This window comes from Danio aesculapii, chromosome 19 (assembly GCF_903798145.1).
Source record: "Danio aesculapii chromosome 19, fDanAes4.1, whole genome shotgun sequence".
Taxonomy (NCBI): domain Eukaryota; kingdom Metazoa; phylum Chordata; class Actinopteri; order Cypriniformes; family Danionidae; genus Danio; species Danio aesculapii.
In genome coordinates this window covers 44,392,063-44,412,620 of record NC_079453.1, presented here as the reverse complement: position 1 = coordinate 44,412,620, position 20,558 = coordinate 44,392,063, and the positions used below count along the sequence as shown (strand labels likewise).

Below are 20,558 nucleotides of genomic sequence, written 5' to 3'. Positions count from 1 at the left end.
AGAAAGGGTCAGTGAGCGCACACACACTCACACACATACACACACACAGCTTTCAGGATCAGCACTTGCAGCCTTTCAGCTCTTTTTTTGTGTTAAAAGAAAAACTGGCCCAGGATCAGTTAAACGGGATACAACAAGTGCAGCTTAAAGGATGAAAGTTAATTTAGGACAAAGTAGAGTGAAACACAGGCAGGAATGGGGTGGCATGCGGACACTGGCATGTGAGGAGATCGCTAAAGGAAATCGATTGGATTTCAATGCATCTGAATGCAGCCGAACCATCAGCGCATCTTAAACCTGATTCATTTTATCATCATCATCCTCATGATCACTCCAAAACAAGAAGCACCTCAAACTGTAAACACACAGCACGGCCCATTGACACTTGCCATTGGTCTCAAAAACCACTGACCACAAACCTGCACTGAGCGTCAGTCCTCCTGCAAACGTGAATGGATGGAGGGATGCGGAGAGAGGAGGAGGAGAGGAGGAGAATGGACAAGTTGAATGAAGGGGGATGAAGGTGAAGTGTGAGACACTGAGAGGTCAACGGGTAAAGAGATAATGCTTGCACACAATTGTGTACAAACATTAACACGAACACACACATACACATATAGTGTACACACACTAAGGCTACTGCACCAAAGAAAAGCATCAGATATGAGATCTCTTGGCCTGCCTCAACAGCAGGGACTAAAAAAGTAACATTTTGCAACACATGCCAATAGCTGGTCAATTAGTGTGAATATATTGAAAATGCAATTATATATTTTGAATTAATAATCATATTTTGAAAAAATATAATATAAAATAATGTAATATAAAATAATGTAATAAAATATAGTATAATAAAATAAAATAAAATATAATATAATATAATAAAATACAATATAATAAAATAAAATAAAATAAAATAAAATAAAATATAATACAATATAATAAAAAAATTAAATAAAATAAAATAATATAAAATAAAATATAATATAACACAATATAATATAATATAATATAATATAATATAATATAATATAATATAATATAATATAATATAATAAAAAAATTAAATAAAACAAAATATAATATAATATAATATAACACAATATAATATATTATAATATAATAAAAAAATTAAATAAAACAAAATATAATATAATATAATATAATATAATATAATATAATAAAAAATTTAAATATAATATAATAAAAAAAAAATAAAATATAATATAATATAATATAATATAATATAATATAATAAAAAATAATAATAAAATAAAATAAAATAAAATAAAATAAAATAAAATAAAATATAATATAATATAATTTAATATAATATAATATAATATAATATAATATAATATAATATAATATAATATAATATAATATAATATAATATAATGTAATGAAATGTATTGTAATATAATATAATATAATATAATATAATATAATATAATATAATATAATATAATATATAATATAATAAAAAATAATATATATAATAAAATAAAATAAAATAAAATGTAGTGTAATGTAATGTAATGAAATTAAATTAAATAATAAATAATATTAAAATATAATAACATAAAAAATATATAAAAATTCCTAATTTTAAAAATGTCTAATAATAAAATCATTCTTAATAATTTCTAATAAACAATTCAAAAAAGTCTATTTTAGCCTCAAAATTCTAAATGGTCCACCATAAATAAAAGATCAGATCTCATATCTGACCCATCTTTCAATGATCCAGTATAGATGTTCAGTATTAGTATCAGCACAAAAACACAAGACAAGCAAAAACACAGAAAGGTGGAAAACACAAACAGTCAAACTCCTGCAGTTGATTTAGCGGCAGCTCACTGGCGTGTCAGGTGTGTGTGGAGCTCCTCTAAACAGTTTAGATAATGCTGGATACTGTAACTAGAGTTATATGTTTCAGTGGCGTACCTGTCCCCCAGGTAGGGGGAGCTGTACGGCCGGAGCCCCGACAGCAGGGTGTGGTAGGAGTTGTGCAGAACCTTCTTGGTGCTACGCTGCCGTTGGAGGTGACTGAACAGTAATGTCAGTTCTCTGACCCACAAGCAAGACATAAAAATAATAAAACATGATAAAGGAACAAAACAAAACAAAAAGAAACTAAACTAATCAAAAACTAGGGGTGTAACTGCACACACGTTTGGTTTAGTATGTATGAGTGTTTAATCGCTGCATGTGCGCAACCTCATCTGAAACTTGTAGTTTTATATACAGTGCTCAGCATGTATAAGTACACCCCTCACAAATCTCTCAGTTACATTCATAGTTTCTATAGGACGCTTTACTATATTATATTTGTGTGTAGTTTAGTCAGTACTGAAGCCAAATCTGAAGTTAATCTAGTTAAATAGCCTATGATAACAGCTCAATAATTAGTAGCTCAAATTTATATGTTATGGAAATATATTAAATAAAAAAATTTAAATGAGGGAAAATCAAGGGAAACAAAAAATATTCCTCTATTTCTAAAGATGTTCGGTGGCTAAAATATTATTTTAATACATTTAGACGTTTAAAAAAATCTATTTGTTCAAAGCAGCAACATATGTGACCTATATTCACTGAGAAATGGATAAAAATATTCATTTTCAAAATGGGGTTTACTCAATTATGCTGAGCATTGTGTATTTATTTTGATAAGCTGAAGCCCAAGATTTATTTTTTTCTCTATGTATTTTTAATTGTTGCTGCAAGAATCTTTGTGTTTTATTACTTTATTTGTAGTTCTGTCAATTTCATCAGGAAATACAAACAATGAATGCAGTTAAAATGGCAGTGTGCACATAATTACTTCATCTTTACCACTAGTTATAGCACCAAACATCCTAAATATCTTAGGTTTCAGTTGAGGAAAAATGTCAGTAAAAACAACTTAGTTCATGTACAACTTCATTTATCTCATAAAAGTCATTCAGTAAAATTAAATGAATACTGTAATGAAAACAAATTATGAGAGTCACTGGCTAAACTGGCTTATATTTCAACAACCAAATGGAGAAACAATTTTTGTCATGAAGTTTTAGCTTTTTTTCATGCATTTTTCAATTTGAGGGTTAGATGTTGCATCTAAAATAAATAATAATGTTTGGTACTTTTGATATTGATTTTGTGTGCCATTACACCCCTACAAAAACCTAAAAATGAAATGATAAAATGATAATCAAGACACTTTAAAAAGACAGGGATAATTCAGTTATTACATAAGAATAAATTAAATTTACAGTTATTTGTGTCCTGAATCACACACTTCCCTGTCATTTTAAATGAACAATAATTAGTCAAATCAAACAAAAAATGCATGTGGGATGAATATTACTGAGGCCAAAATAGAAATGTTAAATATTATCAATAATTAAAAACATGGCATAATAGACTGTTTGGAAATACTATGAAACTTAATAAAAATTATTAAATATTATAATTTCTGAAACTACAAAAAAGGTGATTTTAGTTTGTCAGATTTTAGAATATCTGCACATGATCTTCATACTATTTAGAATGTATTGAAGGACTTTTATTAGTGTTATATCTACAAATTTGTAGAAATAATTCATTCAATCATTTTCCTTTGGCTTAGTCCCTTTATTCATCAGGGGTCACCACAGTGGAATGAACCGCCAACTTATCCACCATATGTTTTAAGCAGCGCATGCCCTTTCAGCTGCAACCCAGTACTGGGAAACACCCATACACACTCATTCACACATGCACACATACACTACAGCCAACTTAGTTTATTTAATTCACCTATAGAGCATGTCTTTGAACTGTGGGGGAAACCAGAGCACCTAGAGGAAACCCACACCAACACGGGGAGAACATGCAAACTCCACACAGAAATGTGAACTGGCCCAGCTGGAACTCGAACTAGCGACCTTCTTGCTGTGATGCTAACCACTGAGCCACCATACCTAAATAATATTTTATGCAAATAATTGTCCAAAATTCAAACTATACCAGACTAGTAATTAAAGGATTTAAATTGTATTAATTTCATTAATTTTATTCAAATAAATGTGTATTAACTAATAAAAATTCACACACGATTTCACAAGAATTAATTAATCATTAATTAATCAAGTGCTAGAAAAATAAAGTTTGCAATTTCTATTTCTCCCCATTTTCATCCCACATTAACAGAAATCTTATGCAAATCACTTCAAGCATAAATGAATGTTGCAGATGAATAAAGCATATAACAACACAAATAATTATGAATTAAATCATGATTTCTGGGTCAAAGCACCTTTCTCTAATTAAGGCCAAGAGATTCATAGTGCGGTCACACTTTACAATAAGATTTCATTAGTTATGCTAGTTAACGTATTTACTAACATGACCTAAGAATGAATAACATGGCTTTTCAGTCATAGTTCAACATGTACTAATGGGTTATTAACATCCTAATTCATGCTTGTTAACATCAGTTGATGCACCGTGAGTTAACACGAACAGTGAATGTATTTTTCAATCCAGGCTCATTCTGAAAACGTACCCCTATATACATTTCTGAAGAACGCCAAATGTGTCCCAGGACCTACGTTTTTCTGTAGTTTTTGTTTTCGCGAATCCACCAGAGGCCACTGTGTATGCTTTATGAGATCTCAAATTTCTTTCGGGAGTGTCAGTCATGCCTTCTTTTCTTGCATAAATCCACCAGAGGCCGCTGTTGACTGACTGACTGACTGACTGACCGACCCACCCTCCTCCTTCCCTAAACCCAACCGATTATTTTTTCCCGAAAGCAATCCAGAAAACGAAAAGCCCTAGCGGCAGCTTGACTTTTACTATGTTTTCAGATTTTACCACATCCTCACCCTGTTATTTACTTGTTTATTTTATTTTTTTGGCTTTTGTTTTTCTCGTCGTAGCAGTCAACTCCTCTCTGCATCTCAAGTCTGCTGACATACGTGGCGAGCCACTAAACAAACTTGGTTACAGTGGGACAGCCTCTATATGGAGGTAATTGGTCAGCTGGTAAGCATGAAAAGGAACGGCATCATAGCGCCCCATAGTGTTCGCTTTAAAGACGAAACGCAGTCATATGTACCTCTGACTACATAATTCGCGATCTCCAGAAATGTATATAGGGCTACATTTTCAGAATGAGCCTATGTTGGTATTTTCATTAACAAATACTATAATAAACGTATTTTTCCTTGTTTGTTGATGTTAGTAAATGCATGAACTAACATTAACTAATGTAACCTTATTGTAAAGTGTTATACCTATAATGTGATTGAAGATTTATTGACTAACGCTGAAGGGTTTGGGAATATTTGAAGCCCTTCTTTATGAAATCATGACCTGAAAACCTGTCGGTGGTATCAGTTACACACAAGGCCTTGAGTTGAAGTTACTTGCACGGCACAGAAGCTAGGGTACAGGTCATACTTACCTGAAGGACGGCAGCATACTGTCATAGAAATACCAGGTGGCTGTGAGATACGAGTGCTGAGCATCTGTCGAGTAGAGACGCCATGCAGCCTGGGAAAAAAAACAACACCATACAGCAACACACAAGATGACACACACACACACACACACACACACACACACACACACACACACACACACACACACACACACACACACACACATGTACACAACACAAGGGCTGGGCAACCATATATATTTTTAAATGGTTGATTTGATATTGATTCTTTTTCTATATTCTGTATGCTAAGGGGTTTATAAAGCATTACTAGTTTTAATTCATTCACATCAAAAGCTAGTGAATCAAACCAAGCGCTAGTAAATCAAATCAACCAATGGTGAACCAAATCAAGCGCTTATGAATCAAATCAACTACTGGTGAATCAAATCAAGCGCTAGTAAATCAAATCAAATTAAGAGCTAGTGAATCAAATCAAATCAAGCGCTAGTGAATCCAACCAAGAGCTAGTTAATCAAATCAAGAGCTAGTGAATCAAATAAAGTGCTAGTGAATCAAATCAAGTGCTAGTAAATCAAACCAAGCGCTAGTAAATCAAATCAAATTAAGAGCAATTGAATCAATTGAACCAAATCAGATGCTAGCGAATCAAATCGAGAGCTATTGAATCATATCAGATCGAGAACTAGTGAGTCATATCAAATTGAGAGCTGGTGAACAAAATCAAAACAAGAGCTAATGAATCATATCAAATTTACATCTAGTGAATCAAATTAAATCAAGTGCTAGTGAATTAAATCAAATCAACAAATTAAGTCAAGCACTAGTGAATCAAATAAAATCAAAAATCAAATCAAATCAAGAACTAGTGAATCCAATCAAATCAAGAGCTAGTGAATCAAATCAAGAGCTAGTGAATAAAATAAAATCAAGAGCTAGTGAATCAAATCAAATTAAATCGAGAATTAAACCAAATCAAGAGCTATGGAATCAAATTAAATCAAATCGAGAGCTGGTGAATTAAATAAAATCAAGCACTAGCAAATTAAATCAAATCAAATCGAGAATTAAATGAAATCGAGAGCTAGAAAATCAAATCAAGTGCTTGTGAATCAAATCGAATCAGGAGCTATCAAATCAAGAGCTATCAAGTCAAATTAAGAGCTCATGAATTAATTCAAATTGAGAATGAAATCAAGCGCTATCCAACCAAATTAAGAGCTCATGAATCAAATCAAATCGAGAATCAAATCAAATCAAGAGCTAGTGACTCAAATCAAAAGCTAGTGAATCAAATCAAATCAATCACTAGTGAATGAAATTCAAATCAAGAGCTAGTGAATAAAATCAAATCGAGAGGTAATAAATTAAATCAAATCAAGCACTAGCAAACCATATCAAATCAAGAATTAAGTAAAATCGAGAGCTAGTGAATCAAATCAAATCCAGCATTAGAGAATCAAATCAAATCAAATCAAGAATTAAATCAAATTGAGAGCTAGTGAATCAAATCTAGAACTATCGAATCAAATCAAGTGCTAGTGAATCAAATCAAATCAACGGTTAGTGAATCAGAATCGTGACATATGAAGATCGACACCCAGCCCTACACAACACACACAGAAGCAGAGTGATGTTTGTGTTGTTGGGGCAGGTGTGTGTGTGTGTTCACCTGAATAAGGTTTGCAGCAGGAGTTCTCCTCTTCTCGAAGTGTTTCTGTCGATGCTGCTCCTGCACTTTCAGAGCAAAGCCTGACCCCAGGATGCCCTTACAGGAGGACAGAGGGCCATTAGCTGGTTTGGGATCAGTGGAAACGGAAATGTCAACGGCCCTTGAAATCGACAGCAGTACTTACAGCGGGCAGGGCAAAGAAAGAAACTCCCAGAAGGGCAAAACAAGCTGCTAAAAGACGACCTTGCCAGGTGTGTGGAGTCTTGTCACCGTAGCCGATCGTAGTCAGGGTTATCTGGGAGAAAACCAAATTCAGCAGATCACAAAACACGCTTTTATTTAAAGCACAGCTTAGGAAAAGGTTGATTAAAATCTGCACTTTTTGACTAAAAGGTTTACAGTTTAAAACTAAAATGAATAAATAAAATGACTAAAGTAACACCAAAATGAATTAAGAATAGTAGCTTTACAGCAGGTAGGAAAGGCTTAGTTAAAGACTTGGTGCACTTTTTGACTAAAAGGTTTAACTTGTTAACTGTCCCAAATCCCATTTTTGAGTTCTTTGCAAAAAAAACTATGCAAGAAGTTATTTTTAGTTTAAAAAGTTAAATATATTGTATTTAAAAAGAACAGCAAAAAAATATATAATAAATAATGAAAAAAAAATACAAATAAAATAATATATATATATATATATATATATATATATATATATATATATATATATATATATATATATATATAATATTTATAAGAGTTCAGATGCAAAACCTGCAAGTTCCGTCTGAAATTTCCATTGAAAGTTTACACTTTCTCAGCCTCCTTTGTTTATGTTGAGATATAAATACCAGGAAAAGGACTTATTCTTTGCCATAAAAGTGATATTATTATACACACACACAGAAGCCTGATAAAAATACTAATTTTAGAGGAAAATTTCAGATTTTCAGTTTTGCATCTTAACTCTTCATATATATATATATATATATATATATATATATATATATATATATATATATATATATATATATATATATATATATATATATATATATATATATATACAGTATATCTAAATTTTAAATTTGGTCCACCCTATAATATATATAAATATAAGCCTGATGTCTAAAGATGTTACAGATTTGAGACTAATATCACACAAAATGAGAATTGTGAGCTGCTATATCAACAATGACCACTAGGCCACCGGGTACTAACTAAAGTTTAAATGATTTTAAGTGTTTATTGGATTTTCATAACAAAGGCCACAAGTGTACTCTACTTTAAAAGACCTGGGTGTTATATTAGACAGCAATTTAACTTTTGAAAATCATATCTCCCATGTCACAAAAACTGCCTGTCTGAGCTATGAAGTTATGAAATTTGCTAACCATATAAGATGCAGAAAAGCTAGTCCATGCTTTTATGACTTCTAGGCTGGATTACTGTAATGCTCTGTTCGTTGGCTGCCCAGCATCCTCTATTAACAAACTTCAGCTAGTACAAAATGCAGCTGCCTTACCAGGTCTTACCAGAGTGGAGTACCTACCAGGTCTAGAAAATATGATCATATCACCCCAATTTTATCCTCCTTACACTGGCTGCCTGTTAAGTTTCGTATTGATTTTAAAATATTGCTTCTTACCTATAAAGCTTTAAATAATCTTGCACCTGTTTATTTAACCAACCTTCTGTCTTGCTACAATCCAACCCACTCTTTAAAGATCTCAAAACTCAGGGCTTCTGGTGGTACCAAGAATAGCAAAGTCAAGTAAAGGAGGTCGATCCTTCTCATTTAAAAGCCTTCTCATCAAAAAAGGATACTTCTTTGGCTCTCGGCGAAGACGGTCAAACTTTTTCCTCTCCGTCCCATATCTTTCCTGGCTGGCTCCTCTTGTCTCGTCTTTTTAGTAAAGCATACACTCAATGCATCACATAGCGGTATGATGCATGAGTGTGCCCCATGCAGGTTTTTTGCATCTCATTTATATACACTATGAACAGCAGCTATGCTAATTATTCTCTTTATTCTCTATTTCCAGAGGCCCCCAGAGACTATGCGGTTCCACTGATGCGATCCAAGACCTGTGAAGAGATGATCCCAAGGTTTCCGCAATCCCGGACCAGGCCGTATCCTGAGCAGCTACTGTGGTTGTCACGGAGGAGTGGACAGCATGAGTCTGATTCGTGTGAGACTCCTGGGATAGACGAGTCTTCGCTGACGTCCAGCGTTCTTCAGCCTCCGGTGCCTAGACTGCAGCTCTGCGCAAGGCATTTGGCCATAGGAGAAATGGTCGTGCCCGACTGAGCCTGGTTTCTCTCGAGGTTTTTAATTCTTCATTTTCGCAAATTGGTGAAATTTGTTCCTCGCCGCTGCCACCACTGGCTTGCATTGTTCGGGACTTGTAGAGCTGAGCATAGATGGATTTGCTCTTCAGTGTTTGGACTCACAGCAGTGAATAATAAACCACACTGAACTTAAACACTGAAAACTGAACTGACACTGTTTCAATTCACTATGATCTTCTATGTGAAGCTAATTTGACACAATCTACACTGTAAAAGCGCTATACAAATAAAGCTGAATTAATAATTGAATTGAACAAGTCCTTGTATACTTTATACTTTTAATAATAATTCCAGCAAAACAATGCTGTGCAAATTACACACTTATTCGGACAAACTATGTATTGTTGGAAAGCTTTAAACTCAGGTTAAGTATAGGATATAATGGTTTTAAAGATGCAATGGCCATTGGTGGGACAGTGACAGTTAACGGGGTATAAATAAATAAATAAAATTATTTTCAACCAAATAAAAAACTAAACTAAACTAAACTAAACTAAACTAAACTAAACTAAACTAAAATAAAATAAAATAAAATAAAATAGGGAAAAGCTAAAACTACATTATTAGTTCATGACTCCAAAATAAAAGAAAAATTGACAAAATAAATACTAGGTTTTGTATTTACAGCACAGTTTTGGTGCAATTTTTGCCTTTAAAAGATTTATAGAATAAAAGTAAAATTAATAAATAAAGTCATAATCATCACCTAAACTAAACTAAACTAAACTAAACTAAACTAAACTAAACTAAACTAAACTAAACTAAACTAAACTAAACTAAACTAATATAGGTGTATAAACTACTATAGTGGTATAGGTGGTTTGGGTAAGCTAAATTGTCCGTAGTGTATGAGTTTGTATGGTGTTTCCTGGTGATGGGTTGCAGCTGGAAGGACATCTGCTGTGTAAAACATATGCTGGATAAGTTGGCGGTTCATTCCGCTGTGGCGACCCCGGATTAATAAAGGTACTAAGTCGAAAAGAAAATGAACGAATGAATTTGAAAAGGTATGTGTTTACATAAAAAAATAATATTAATAAAAATTAAAACAAGGTTTTTAAGGTCTGCAGAAAACATAAAAACCCAAATCTGATTAAAATAATCAAACATTATTACATTAGATTAAAATCGAGAATTGATTCAAATGAATAATAAAAATATGATTAAAATATTTAATTAAATATTTGTATAAATAAATAAATATTGAACTAAACTGAAATATTAAAATAAAAACGAAATGTTTCCACAAAAATAATTTAATAAATGTACACAAGTTAAGTTAGGTGCATATACAACTTTAGATGCCTTTTACATTTTAAGATGATCCTTTACAAAGAGCATGTTTTGAGATCTGAATCATCTAAAAGATAAAATAATTTAAATAAATGAGACCTTATTGTAAAGTGTTATCAAATGTAAAAAGAAATAAAAATACAACCAAAAAAGCCAAACTAAGTTTAATTCAAGCTTAATTGTATAGCGCTTTTCACAATAATCTATGTATAACCAAAAGTAGCTTTACTAAAAAAATGCACGCTATCACACTGCGGTCAAAATCATAAAGTTAAGTCTACACATAGACATGAAGTCTGAAACGGGCCTGACTGTTTTTAACTCAAGACATTATTCAGCACCCATTCAGATGGAGGCAGAATTATAATCGCAGCAGAAATCAAACTAAATCGCTGCACCATCAGTTCTTACAAAGCTATTCTGAGCAGAGAACGAGGAGAAAGAACAATCTGTCAGCCGAGAGACTGCTGTAATTAGTGAAGCGGCACGCAGTGCTCACCGTCCCCCACCAGAGGGAGTCTGCATAGGTGGAAAACTCCTGGTTATCCTCCTTCTCTGCCAGATACACCAGGAAAGAGGCAAAGATCAGCACCAGGAAGCCGATGTACCAGGCCGTGATCAGCTCCTGAAACATCGTTCACACAAAACAACAACTGTGAGCAATAGAAAGCTATGAGAAAAGAGTGGTGTGATATTGAAAGTGCATATTTGGAGGATCAATAGTCAACCAGGTATATTCATAGCCTGTGTATGAGTATTAATCATTTGGTCACACTTTATTTTGATGGTCCGTTTGTTGAATTTAGTTACATTGCATCTACATGCTAACTTATTCTCATTAGATTATAAATCGATTTTAGGTTGGGTTTAGGGTTGGGGTTAGTGTAAACTGGCATGTACTTGCTAAGTTTCTTATAGTCAGTTAAATGTCTATTGAAGGAGCATATCAACAGATATTAAGCAGACAGTCTACTAATACTTAAATGGACCATCAAAATAAAGTGTTACCAAACATTTTTAACTATATGTGGAAATCAGATCTGTTCAAGTTTGCATCATTGGTGAAGTTTACACTTACACTGTACATATCATGTAAAAAAGTGGATAACCCTGCTGAAAAATCCAGCTTAAACCAGCCTAGGCTGGTTGGCTGGTTTTAGCTGGTTGACCAGCCTGGTTTTAGAGGGCTTTTGGCCATTTCCAGGCTGGTTTCCAGCCATTTCCAGCTTGGTCTTAGCTGGTCAGGCTGGAAAATGACAAGCTAAATCCAGCTAAAACCTGACCAGCCTGGCTTAAGCTGGACATAGCTGGTTTTGGCTGGGCTCCCAGCCTGGCCAGGCTGGTCAAGCTGGTTTTAGCTTGTCATCACCCAGCCTGACCAGCTAAGACCAGGCTGGAAATGGTGGAAACCAGCCTGGAAATGACCAAAACCCCTCTAAAACCAGGCTGGTCGACCAGCTAAAACCAGCCAACCAGCCTAGGCTGATTTAAGCTGGATTTTTCAGCAGGGAAAAAATGTGAGCTTGGATCTCAAAATAATTTTTTGGGAGTTGAAATTTATGTAGGGTGACATGGTGACTCGGTGGTTTGCACTGTTGCCTCACATCAAGGAGGTCGCTGGTTCGAGTCCTGGCTGGGTACGTTGGCATTTCTGTGTGGAGTTTGCATGTTCTCCCCGTGTTGCCGGGTGCTCCGGTTTCACACACAGTAGAAAGACATGCACTATAGACCATTTTGTAGGATGTAAAAAAAGACAATGGTCCCAATGTATTTCCTGTTTTACATTTTTAATTTCTTTAGCTTCCGAGATTCCAAAAAGAGCCACATATTGATAAATAATGTCATGAGAGCTGTTTTAACATAAAGTTATAATTGAATTGCCTCTTGTTACAGTTATAAAATAGTTTGATAACAAGCAGAAAATGTTCATGGGCCAATGATATGAGTATATTGAAATGGTCTATAGGTGAATTGAATAACCTAAACTTTCCGTAGTGTATGAGTGTGAATGAATGTGTATGGATGTTTCCTAGTACAGGGTTGCAGCTAGAAGGGCATCCGCTGTGTAAAGAATATACTGGATAAGTTAGTGGTTCATTCCGCTGTGGCAACCCCTGATAAATAAAGGGACTAAGCCGAAGGAAAATTAATGAAATTTATGTATTGTATGAAAGTTGTAGAAATAAGGTTTGCATGAATAAATACTTTTACAGGACAATATTTGGCTGATAAATAAGTATTTGAATATCTGGGGGTTTTAAAAATAAACATACTGAGAAAATCATATTTAATGTTGTCCAAATTAAGTGCTCAGCAATGCATATTAGTAATAAAAATTTTAATTACGGGAGTTTTCCGAGAGAAATAACAAAATGGGAGGGTGGCGGGAGATGGTTGTGAAATAAGGGAGACTCCTGGGAAAAAAAACAGGAGTTCGGTTGGCATTTCTGTGTGGAGTTTGCATGTTCTCCTAGTGTTGGCGTGGGTTTTCTCTGGGTGCTCCTATTTCCCCCACAGTCCAAAGACATGTGCTATAGGTGAATTGGGTAAGCTAAATTGTCCGTAGTGTATGTGTGTGAATGAGAGTGTATGGATGTTTCCCAGAGATGGGTTGCAGCTGGAAGGGCATCCGTTGCGTAAAACATATGCTGGATAAGTTAGCGGTTCATTCCGCTGTGTTGACTCCTGATTATTAAAGGGACTAATACAAAAAGAAAATGAATGAATGAATGTCCGGTATGGATGTAACCCAGTCAAGCCCAAGGGCAGGCCCAGGTATTGTCTGATTTCATTACTTATTATCGCATCAATTTAAAGTTTGCAATGTTTTGATTCTCCTCTTAACTGATTGGTTGGGTTCATGACGTTTAGGGACATATTTAAACTCCCTATGAGAAAAATACAAGGAAAAAATACTTCCAGATTCTACAGCTAATCAGCTTTTAATTCTGCGGATTTAAAGAGCAGGTCAAATGGGGTTTCCAAAATATCTTATTTATTGTTTGTAACATATCTGTCCTTCAGTGTAAACTGTGCAACGTTGCTAATCAAAATAGTGCATGATGAACAAAGATATCGTCTTTCAAAAGAAATAGCCGACTCTAAATAACAAGTCATTATATTTTCGAATCTTTTGTCTGCTACCGAACTTCATCTACATAAATGAACACATTTGCATAATTCCCGCCTGCTGTGACACACAACCCCCCTGAAATGGGTGTCTGAAAAAGACCAATCAAAACTGACTTCAGCCAGCTGACCAATCAGTGCAGATTTGGCCTATGGAAGGGGAAGGGGTTTACAGACCTTAAGCCCTCAATTGATTCACTCAATCATAGAAACATAATTTGAATATTAAATGCATTTTCTGAGAAAATTACAATGTTTTCTGACCTTATATGCACACGCTCAGAAATAAAGGTGCAAAACCATTAAAAAAAGTCACTAGGGTTGTACATTTTCAAAAGGTACACTTTTGTACCTTATAGGTCGACATGTGAACTTTAAAGGTACATATTTATACCTAAAAAGTATGAATGTCTTCATCATAGCACCTTAACCCTTGTGCACTGTTCAAATGTACTACCCTTTTGTTATGTTAGGGATGAAAACATCTACTCAATTAAACCGCTGTAAAAATGCGTCAGATTAATATTTTATATTTTATATTTTTTATGATAATGATAATTTTTTTTAGCATAAATTTGTTAATCAGCCTCAATCCTGAACAAAACTACTAAATGTTTTTAAAAATTACAGGATTTTAACTCTTTATTTGCCAAGTTCACAAATGATGTGACTGATCAGGTGAAAAAACACACACAAAATGACTTATTTTTAATATAAAAAGTAATTGTGCACTATTTTTTTTTTGCTTTTATCAAAGTCTTACAACGTTTATCAAAGTAACAACGTTGGCTTTGAAGCATTGTTAGATTTTACATTTCTTGTCTCTAATTTACTGTTGGTGGCCGTTTTTGCCCTTTGACTTTGTTTTCGTTTACTTCATGTAGTTCAGAGAGCTGATGTGCATATTTAGATTTTCTCAGACACATCAAGGTAAGTGTCCAAAGTTCACTCTCACAGACACACAGACACACACTTTAATTGGCTGTTATACTCCATAGAAAATCCAGAAACTAAGCCTTTTATGCACAGGCATATATAATGGATTAATGGTGCCAACTGATGATCAACAGTAAAAATTAGAAATTGTACTTCTTCCCAAAAGGGAAAACCATCAACAATCAAAAATGCATGATTATACAGAATGGTATCATAGTTTTGTATTAAAAACATGTGGTTATAATGGAAGTCAATAGGTCAAAAACAGCCAACAGTAAATTAGGTAGAAAAAAATGAAAATCAATCAAAAACAATGCATCAAAGCCAATGTTGTTTCACATGTCCAAAAGATTTTTTTTAAATTCAATCAACAATTACTTTTTTTATTGAAAATACGTCATTTTGTGTAGTTTTTTTCACCAAATCAGTTTCATCATTTATGAAATTGGCGACTAAAGAGTTAAAATCCTGTCATTTTCTAAGCAATTTAATAGTTTTGATCAGGACTGAGGCTGATAAACAGATTTAGGCAATATTTATCTGATGCATTTTTACAGAAGTTTAATATATATATATATATATATATATATATATATATATATATATATATATATATATATATATATATATATATATATATATATATATATATATATATATATATATACACACACACACACACACTCTCTGTTTACATTTGCCCAGAGTATATTGCTGAGTTTTTTTATTTATTCTCAATTTATGTGTCAAAAATTTTCTCAAAATATGTGTCAAAACAAAATTTGTCAGCAAAAATCATTATAATATAGGGTTCTTTTTGAAAAGGTAGCACCCCAGTGATTTTTAAGACTGCAATTTGTAAAGTATATATAAGTTTATAAGCTTATATTAAACCTGTTTTAGGGTACTCCATCCTTACATGTTTGATATGTTTTCAGAAAGCATGCTTTAGATTAGCAGTAGAGTGATTAAAGTGTCCTCTGATGGATGTGTGTGTGTGTGTGTGTTGTCACCTTGCTGTGAGCGTAAACCACAGAGCCCAGCAGCTTCCAGGTTCCTCCGCGGCGGTCCATACGCACCATGCGCAGGATCTGCAGAAACCGCATGCTGCGCAGAGCAGATGTGGCGAAGATGTTTCCTTGTGTGCCCGCTGCTATCACTGCCAGCGACGCCACAAACACTATGAAGTCTGCAAGAGCCAGAGATGACAGGAACGGAAAAGAAAAGGTAATAAATGAATAAGATTTAGTCTTTTAATTGCATTCATTTTATATAATTCAATTCACTTTTATTTGTATAGCGCGTTTACAATGTAAATTATGTCAAAGCAGCTTCAAATAAAAGATCAAAGTAAATTGGAACAGTGTAGTTCAGTATAGTATGGGGCAAAAGAGAATTATATAATAAAGTGGCTCAACAAGTGGTTACTATGATATTCTGGGTAGTTACTAGGGCGTCTCTTTGTCACTGCTAGATAGACAAATGCTAGGTGTTTGCTATGTGGCTGTTTTAGTTTTCAGGGTGGTTGCTGGGCTGTACCTAGGTGATTTCTAAGAGAACATGAACACAGAATCATCTTTTGAGAGACAGATTTAAACACTTCTCACACCTCCTTCAGATTGACAGTGTTTAAAAAATAGATCTCCAGAACTTTACCTATGACACAGAAGGGCTTTCTGGCAAAGCGTAGTCGACCCTGCCATCCTCTGTACCGACAGCAGCATCCGGCGGCCCAGACCCTCACAAAATACTCCAGCCCAAAAACCACGATCATCACAAACTCCTGCAGGTGAAGAAACATCAAATCATTTCAAAATCAATAGTCTTAAGAATAAATAGTAGATTGAATAAGGAAGTAAAGTGAACAATAAACAATACAACATGATGACAGTGATGTTCTGCCAGTAATCTAAAAATATACTACCTAACAATGCAGGCTAAAGTACTACACTGGTCAATTCAACTGTAATTTGCTTCTTTGCTGTAAACAAATGGAAGATTAATCTGCAGGTCATTTGTTCTTAGGATGGTCGTCAATACAGGTTTATGTTAGACAATTAATTTGTCCTCCTTTTAAGATCGCAATTATATACCTCAAATAATGTCATATTATAAATAATTCATATATTATATGTTAATAAGTGAAGCACATTTCAGACATTTTTACCTATATTGACCAGGTTTCTGAATCTGAAGTCCTATTGTGTAGTTCAGTAGTTAAAATGCCAATGAAATCTCAGTTGTTAGTATTCTCGATTAAAAAAATAGTATTAAAGATTTTTTAAATATATTTAATAGTTATTATTATACTTATATTTAACAAAAATACAGTTTTTTATTTAAATAAACTAAATATTGCCCCCGAAAAAAGAAAACTACACAAAAAATATATCACACCATAACTACCTATATGACTTCATAATGTGTATGTTAAAAACACAAAAGAGCACATACAGTTGAAGTCAGAATTATTCGCCCCCTGTTTATTTTTTTTCCCAATTTCTGTTTAACGGAGGGAAGATTTTTTTCAGCACATTTCTAAACATGATAGTTTTAATAACTCATTTCTAATAACTGATTTATTTTATCATTGTCATGATGACAGTAAATAATATTTGACTAGATATTTTTCAAGACACTTCTATACAGCTTAAAGTGACATTTAAAGGCTTAACTAGGTTAATTAGGTTAACTAGGGGGGTTAGGGTAATTAGGTAATCTCTGTACTCTGACTACTTCAAAATTGTTGATAAGCCGTGGTGGGCATTTCTCTCTGTCTCACGCTGAACACAGTCGACCAATCACAACAGACCAGGTCATCCGATCAATCAGCGCAGATTAGCATCACGCTAAGGAGGGGTTTGGGAACATATGAATCGCTGAACGAATCATAAGGGAGTCATTTGGATAATTAGGTAAACATAAATGCATATTATAAGACAATGAAAGTGTTTTTTGACCTTGCATGCATATCAGACTGTCGTTGGAGACCTCCAAAACCAAAATATGACTTTTTTTAATGCAAAACAGGGGGTCTTTAAGATGAGCAGAAGATTTTTCTGGGACAACCTAATTTTGTTAATGCATTCTGAGTGGTTGCTGGGGGTTGCTAGGTGATCTGAGTTATTGCTAGGTAGTTGTTAGCTGTGACCAAGCGGCAACCTCCCGCTCTCCCTCGGGAAGCCAATACGGAAGTAACTGAAAAAAAGGTGTTTACAGCCTGGTACAAAGAACGATTTTGGGTCATATAGCTATTATTACCCTCCATGACAACTGTGAGGGGGGTGAATTTTTTTATAACTCATCCATTTCCTTTATATTAGGTTATATTAAGTTTGCATAATTAAGGGCGTGGCCACTTGAGTGACAGCTAGGTCTCGCTGGTCGCCGTCACTTCACCTCAGCTGAATCCGGCAGATTAGCCACTGATCTCGGCATATTCATCGTATTTTTGTGTTGTTTTATGTGGCTTTACACAGTCAGCTGCCTTTTGGGATTATTTCTTACAATTATCAGATGATATGGGATGCTGTGTGCACTTAATTGTGCTCACAAACCATTCACGTGGCCTCGTTTCCCATGTGAGTAAAGTTATATACTTGTATACCATCTCTATAAATGTATTTGTTTTATTTAAGGTCATTTATCATTAATATTTTTCTTTAGACTCGTAAAGCACTCCAGAATGTGACAGATTGATCAGCTGTAGGCTCTAGAACAGTCATCTGAAGCGTTATCATACAGTGTTATGCTGGATTTCATCAATAGTCTTGCATTTTCTAACACACACAATATCTGAAGTGTTTGGAAGTAATTCGCGTTTTCCTCCTGTAGAAAAACATCATAAGAACAATGTTTAGTGGCTCAATGTATTACTACAGTGTTTTTAAAACACTTTATTGATATAGTGTACAGAAAAGCACATGTGGTCAGAATACAAACGAGTCGCAGGTAATAAAGTATCAAGCGTTTCTCCCAAAGTAAAGTCTGTCTGAGCCAGGTCTAAGCAAAGTGCCAGCAGGTGTCTGTAGCTCCGCTCACTCTCCGCCTCTTTGCCCTTGTTTGGTATCCTGCCGTGGGTGCGATGACGCGCGAACAAAATGGCGACGGTTGGCCGCGCCTACTTGTAGCTTCTTTTGCAGTGTTCAGAAACCTATGGGTGACGTCACGGATGCTACGTCCATATATTTTACAGTCTATGGCTGTGACGGCAAAACTTCTGGGAACTATACAGTGTCCTGAATAAATGTAGCAATTTGCATGAATTTTTTTACTAAGGTTAGACAATCCATTTTAGTGGAAAATATCACTCATTAGCCCCTTTCACACATACAGACCTTTCCGGAAAATTACCGCCAATTTTCCAGAGAGGGATCATGTGTGAACGGGCCCTTTTAGAAAATACCGGTAAATTCGTTCCGGCAATTTTCCAGAAAGAGAAGTTGTAAAATTACCGGTAATTTGCCAGAATGCTGCTCTGTGTGAACGCAGAAGGAAGATTGCCGGAAAGAGTGCGTTCACGTCTAGAACGCGCTGACATGCGACGTCTACTCCAGCCAATCAGAACACTCAGACGCATTCACATTCGAGCTGTTTATGAAAATAAAAGCCTTTGAATAATTTTTCCAGACACATTCAGCTGCTAGATGTTAGTCAGATAACCTTTCTATGTTCCTTCTTAATGATAAATGTGGAAAAAATTATCGATAAAATGCTTATAATTAACCGATGTTTGTTTACGTTCAAGCTCTGCTTCAGTTGCTTGACGCGTGTGCATGTGAAGCAGCCGGTGAGCACTAGCACACATATATTATAAACCATCAACAAAAGCCCGACCCGTTCTGTGTTTACAAATTTTTAAGCACATTTTAAAAATTTTTAAGCACATTTCTGGTTAATGATGTCAGAATTTACCGGTATTTTGGAATAGATGTGTGAACGGTCTTTTCTGGAAAAATTCCGTAACGTCCGTGCCTGTGTGAACAACGCTTTTTTTAATTTACCGGTAAAATCGTTCCAATAATTTTCCGGATATTTACCGGTATCACTGTGTGAACGGGGCTATTGTTTACATAAAAAAGTCACTGGTGTGAAGTTTTCAGTATCCTTGCTTCACCTAATTCTGTGATATATGCACTCGATTTATGCTAAATCACATGACTGCTTATCTCCTGCTGAAGATGCCACAGACGGCTTGGTTTCAGAGCGGCCTGCGCTAAATGCCTGTATTGATTACAGCTCCTGCAATGGCACCCGCGCTCTCGACGTGAACAAACACATTACAGACTGAGTGTACAGTCAATACCACAACGTGCATGATAGACAACATAGTCCTTTCCTGAAGGAGACCATTAAATGGGGGAAAAAGTGGGAGAGAAAGTCAGCGCGAGAGGGAAAAGCACTTCATACTGAATGAGTGATTACAGAATCGCAGCTGAGATTATTGGATGGAGTCGGCTACTTCTTGCATACTCGACAACACCTGAATCCTGCCGTGTGCTTACACTGCCATTTCCCAGAGCAAAGATCCCAGCGGAAAACAAAATGCACACTTAACGCAGCCACAGGGAGACATGAGACAGTACAAGACTGCTTACAGCGTGCCAATCAGATGAGAAATGGGCCCAAGACTGAGACACTGCTAAGACTGTAATGAAAATAGGGCCTAATAATCGTCAGAATGTGTTTCATTGCAGTTATACAGTAAGCAAACGCTCCTCTCGTGTGTTTTGAATTATTATATTCGCT

At 34.8% G+C, this 20,558-nt stretch overlaps 1 protein-coding gene across 1 annotated transcript in view; it reads right to left on the bottom strand.

The window, feature by feature from the left end:
- The window catches only part of LOC130247010 (potassium voltage-gated channel subfamily KQT member 4), a 125,836-nt gene that overhangs the window by 29,551 nt on the left and 75,727 nt on the right, over nucleotides 1–20,558 (bottom strand). Inside the window, exons 3-9 of the mRNA XM_056480188.1 lie at nucleotides 16,467–16,593; nucleotides 15,824–15,999; nucleotides 11,245–11,370; nucleotides 7,288–7,398; nucleotides 7,104–7,199; nucleotides 5,435–5,523; nucleotides 1,948–2,070 (exon numbers count right to left, since the gene is read on the bottom strand). Of these exons, the coding sequence (XP_056336163.1) occupies nucleotides 1,948–2,070; nucleotides 5,435–5,523; nucleotides 7,104–7,199; nucleotides 7,288–7,398; nucleotides 11,245–11,370; nucleotides 15,824–15,999; nucleotides 16,467–16,593 (848 nt within the window). The remainder of the gene's footprint in view (nucleotides 1–1,947; nucleotides 2,071–5,434; nucleotides 5,524–7,103; nucleotides 7,200–7,287; nucleotides 7,399–11,244; nucleotides 11,371–15,823; nucleotides 16,000–16,466; nucleotides 16,594–20,558) is intronic.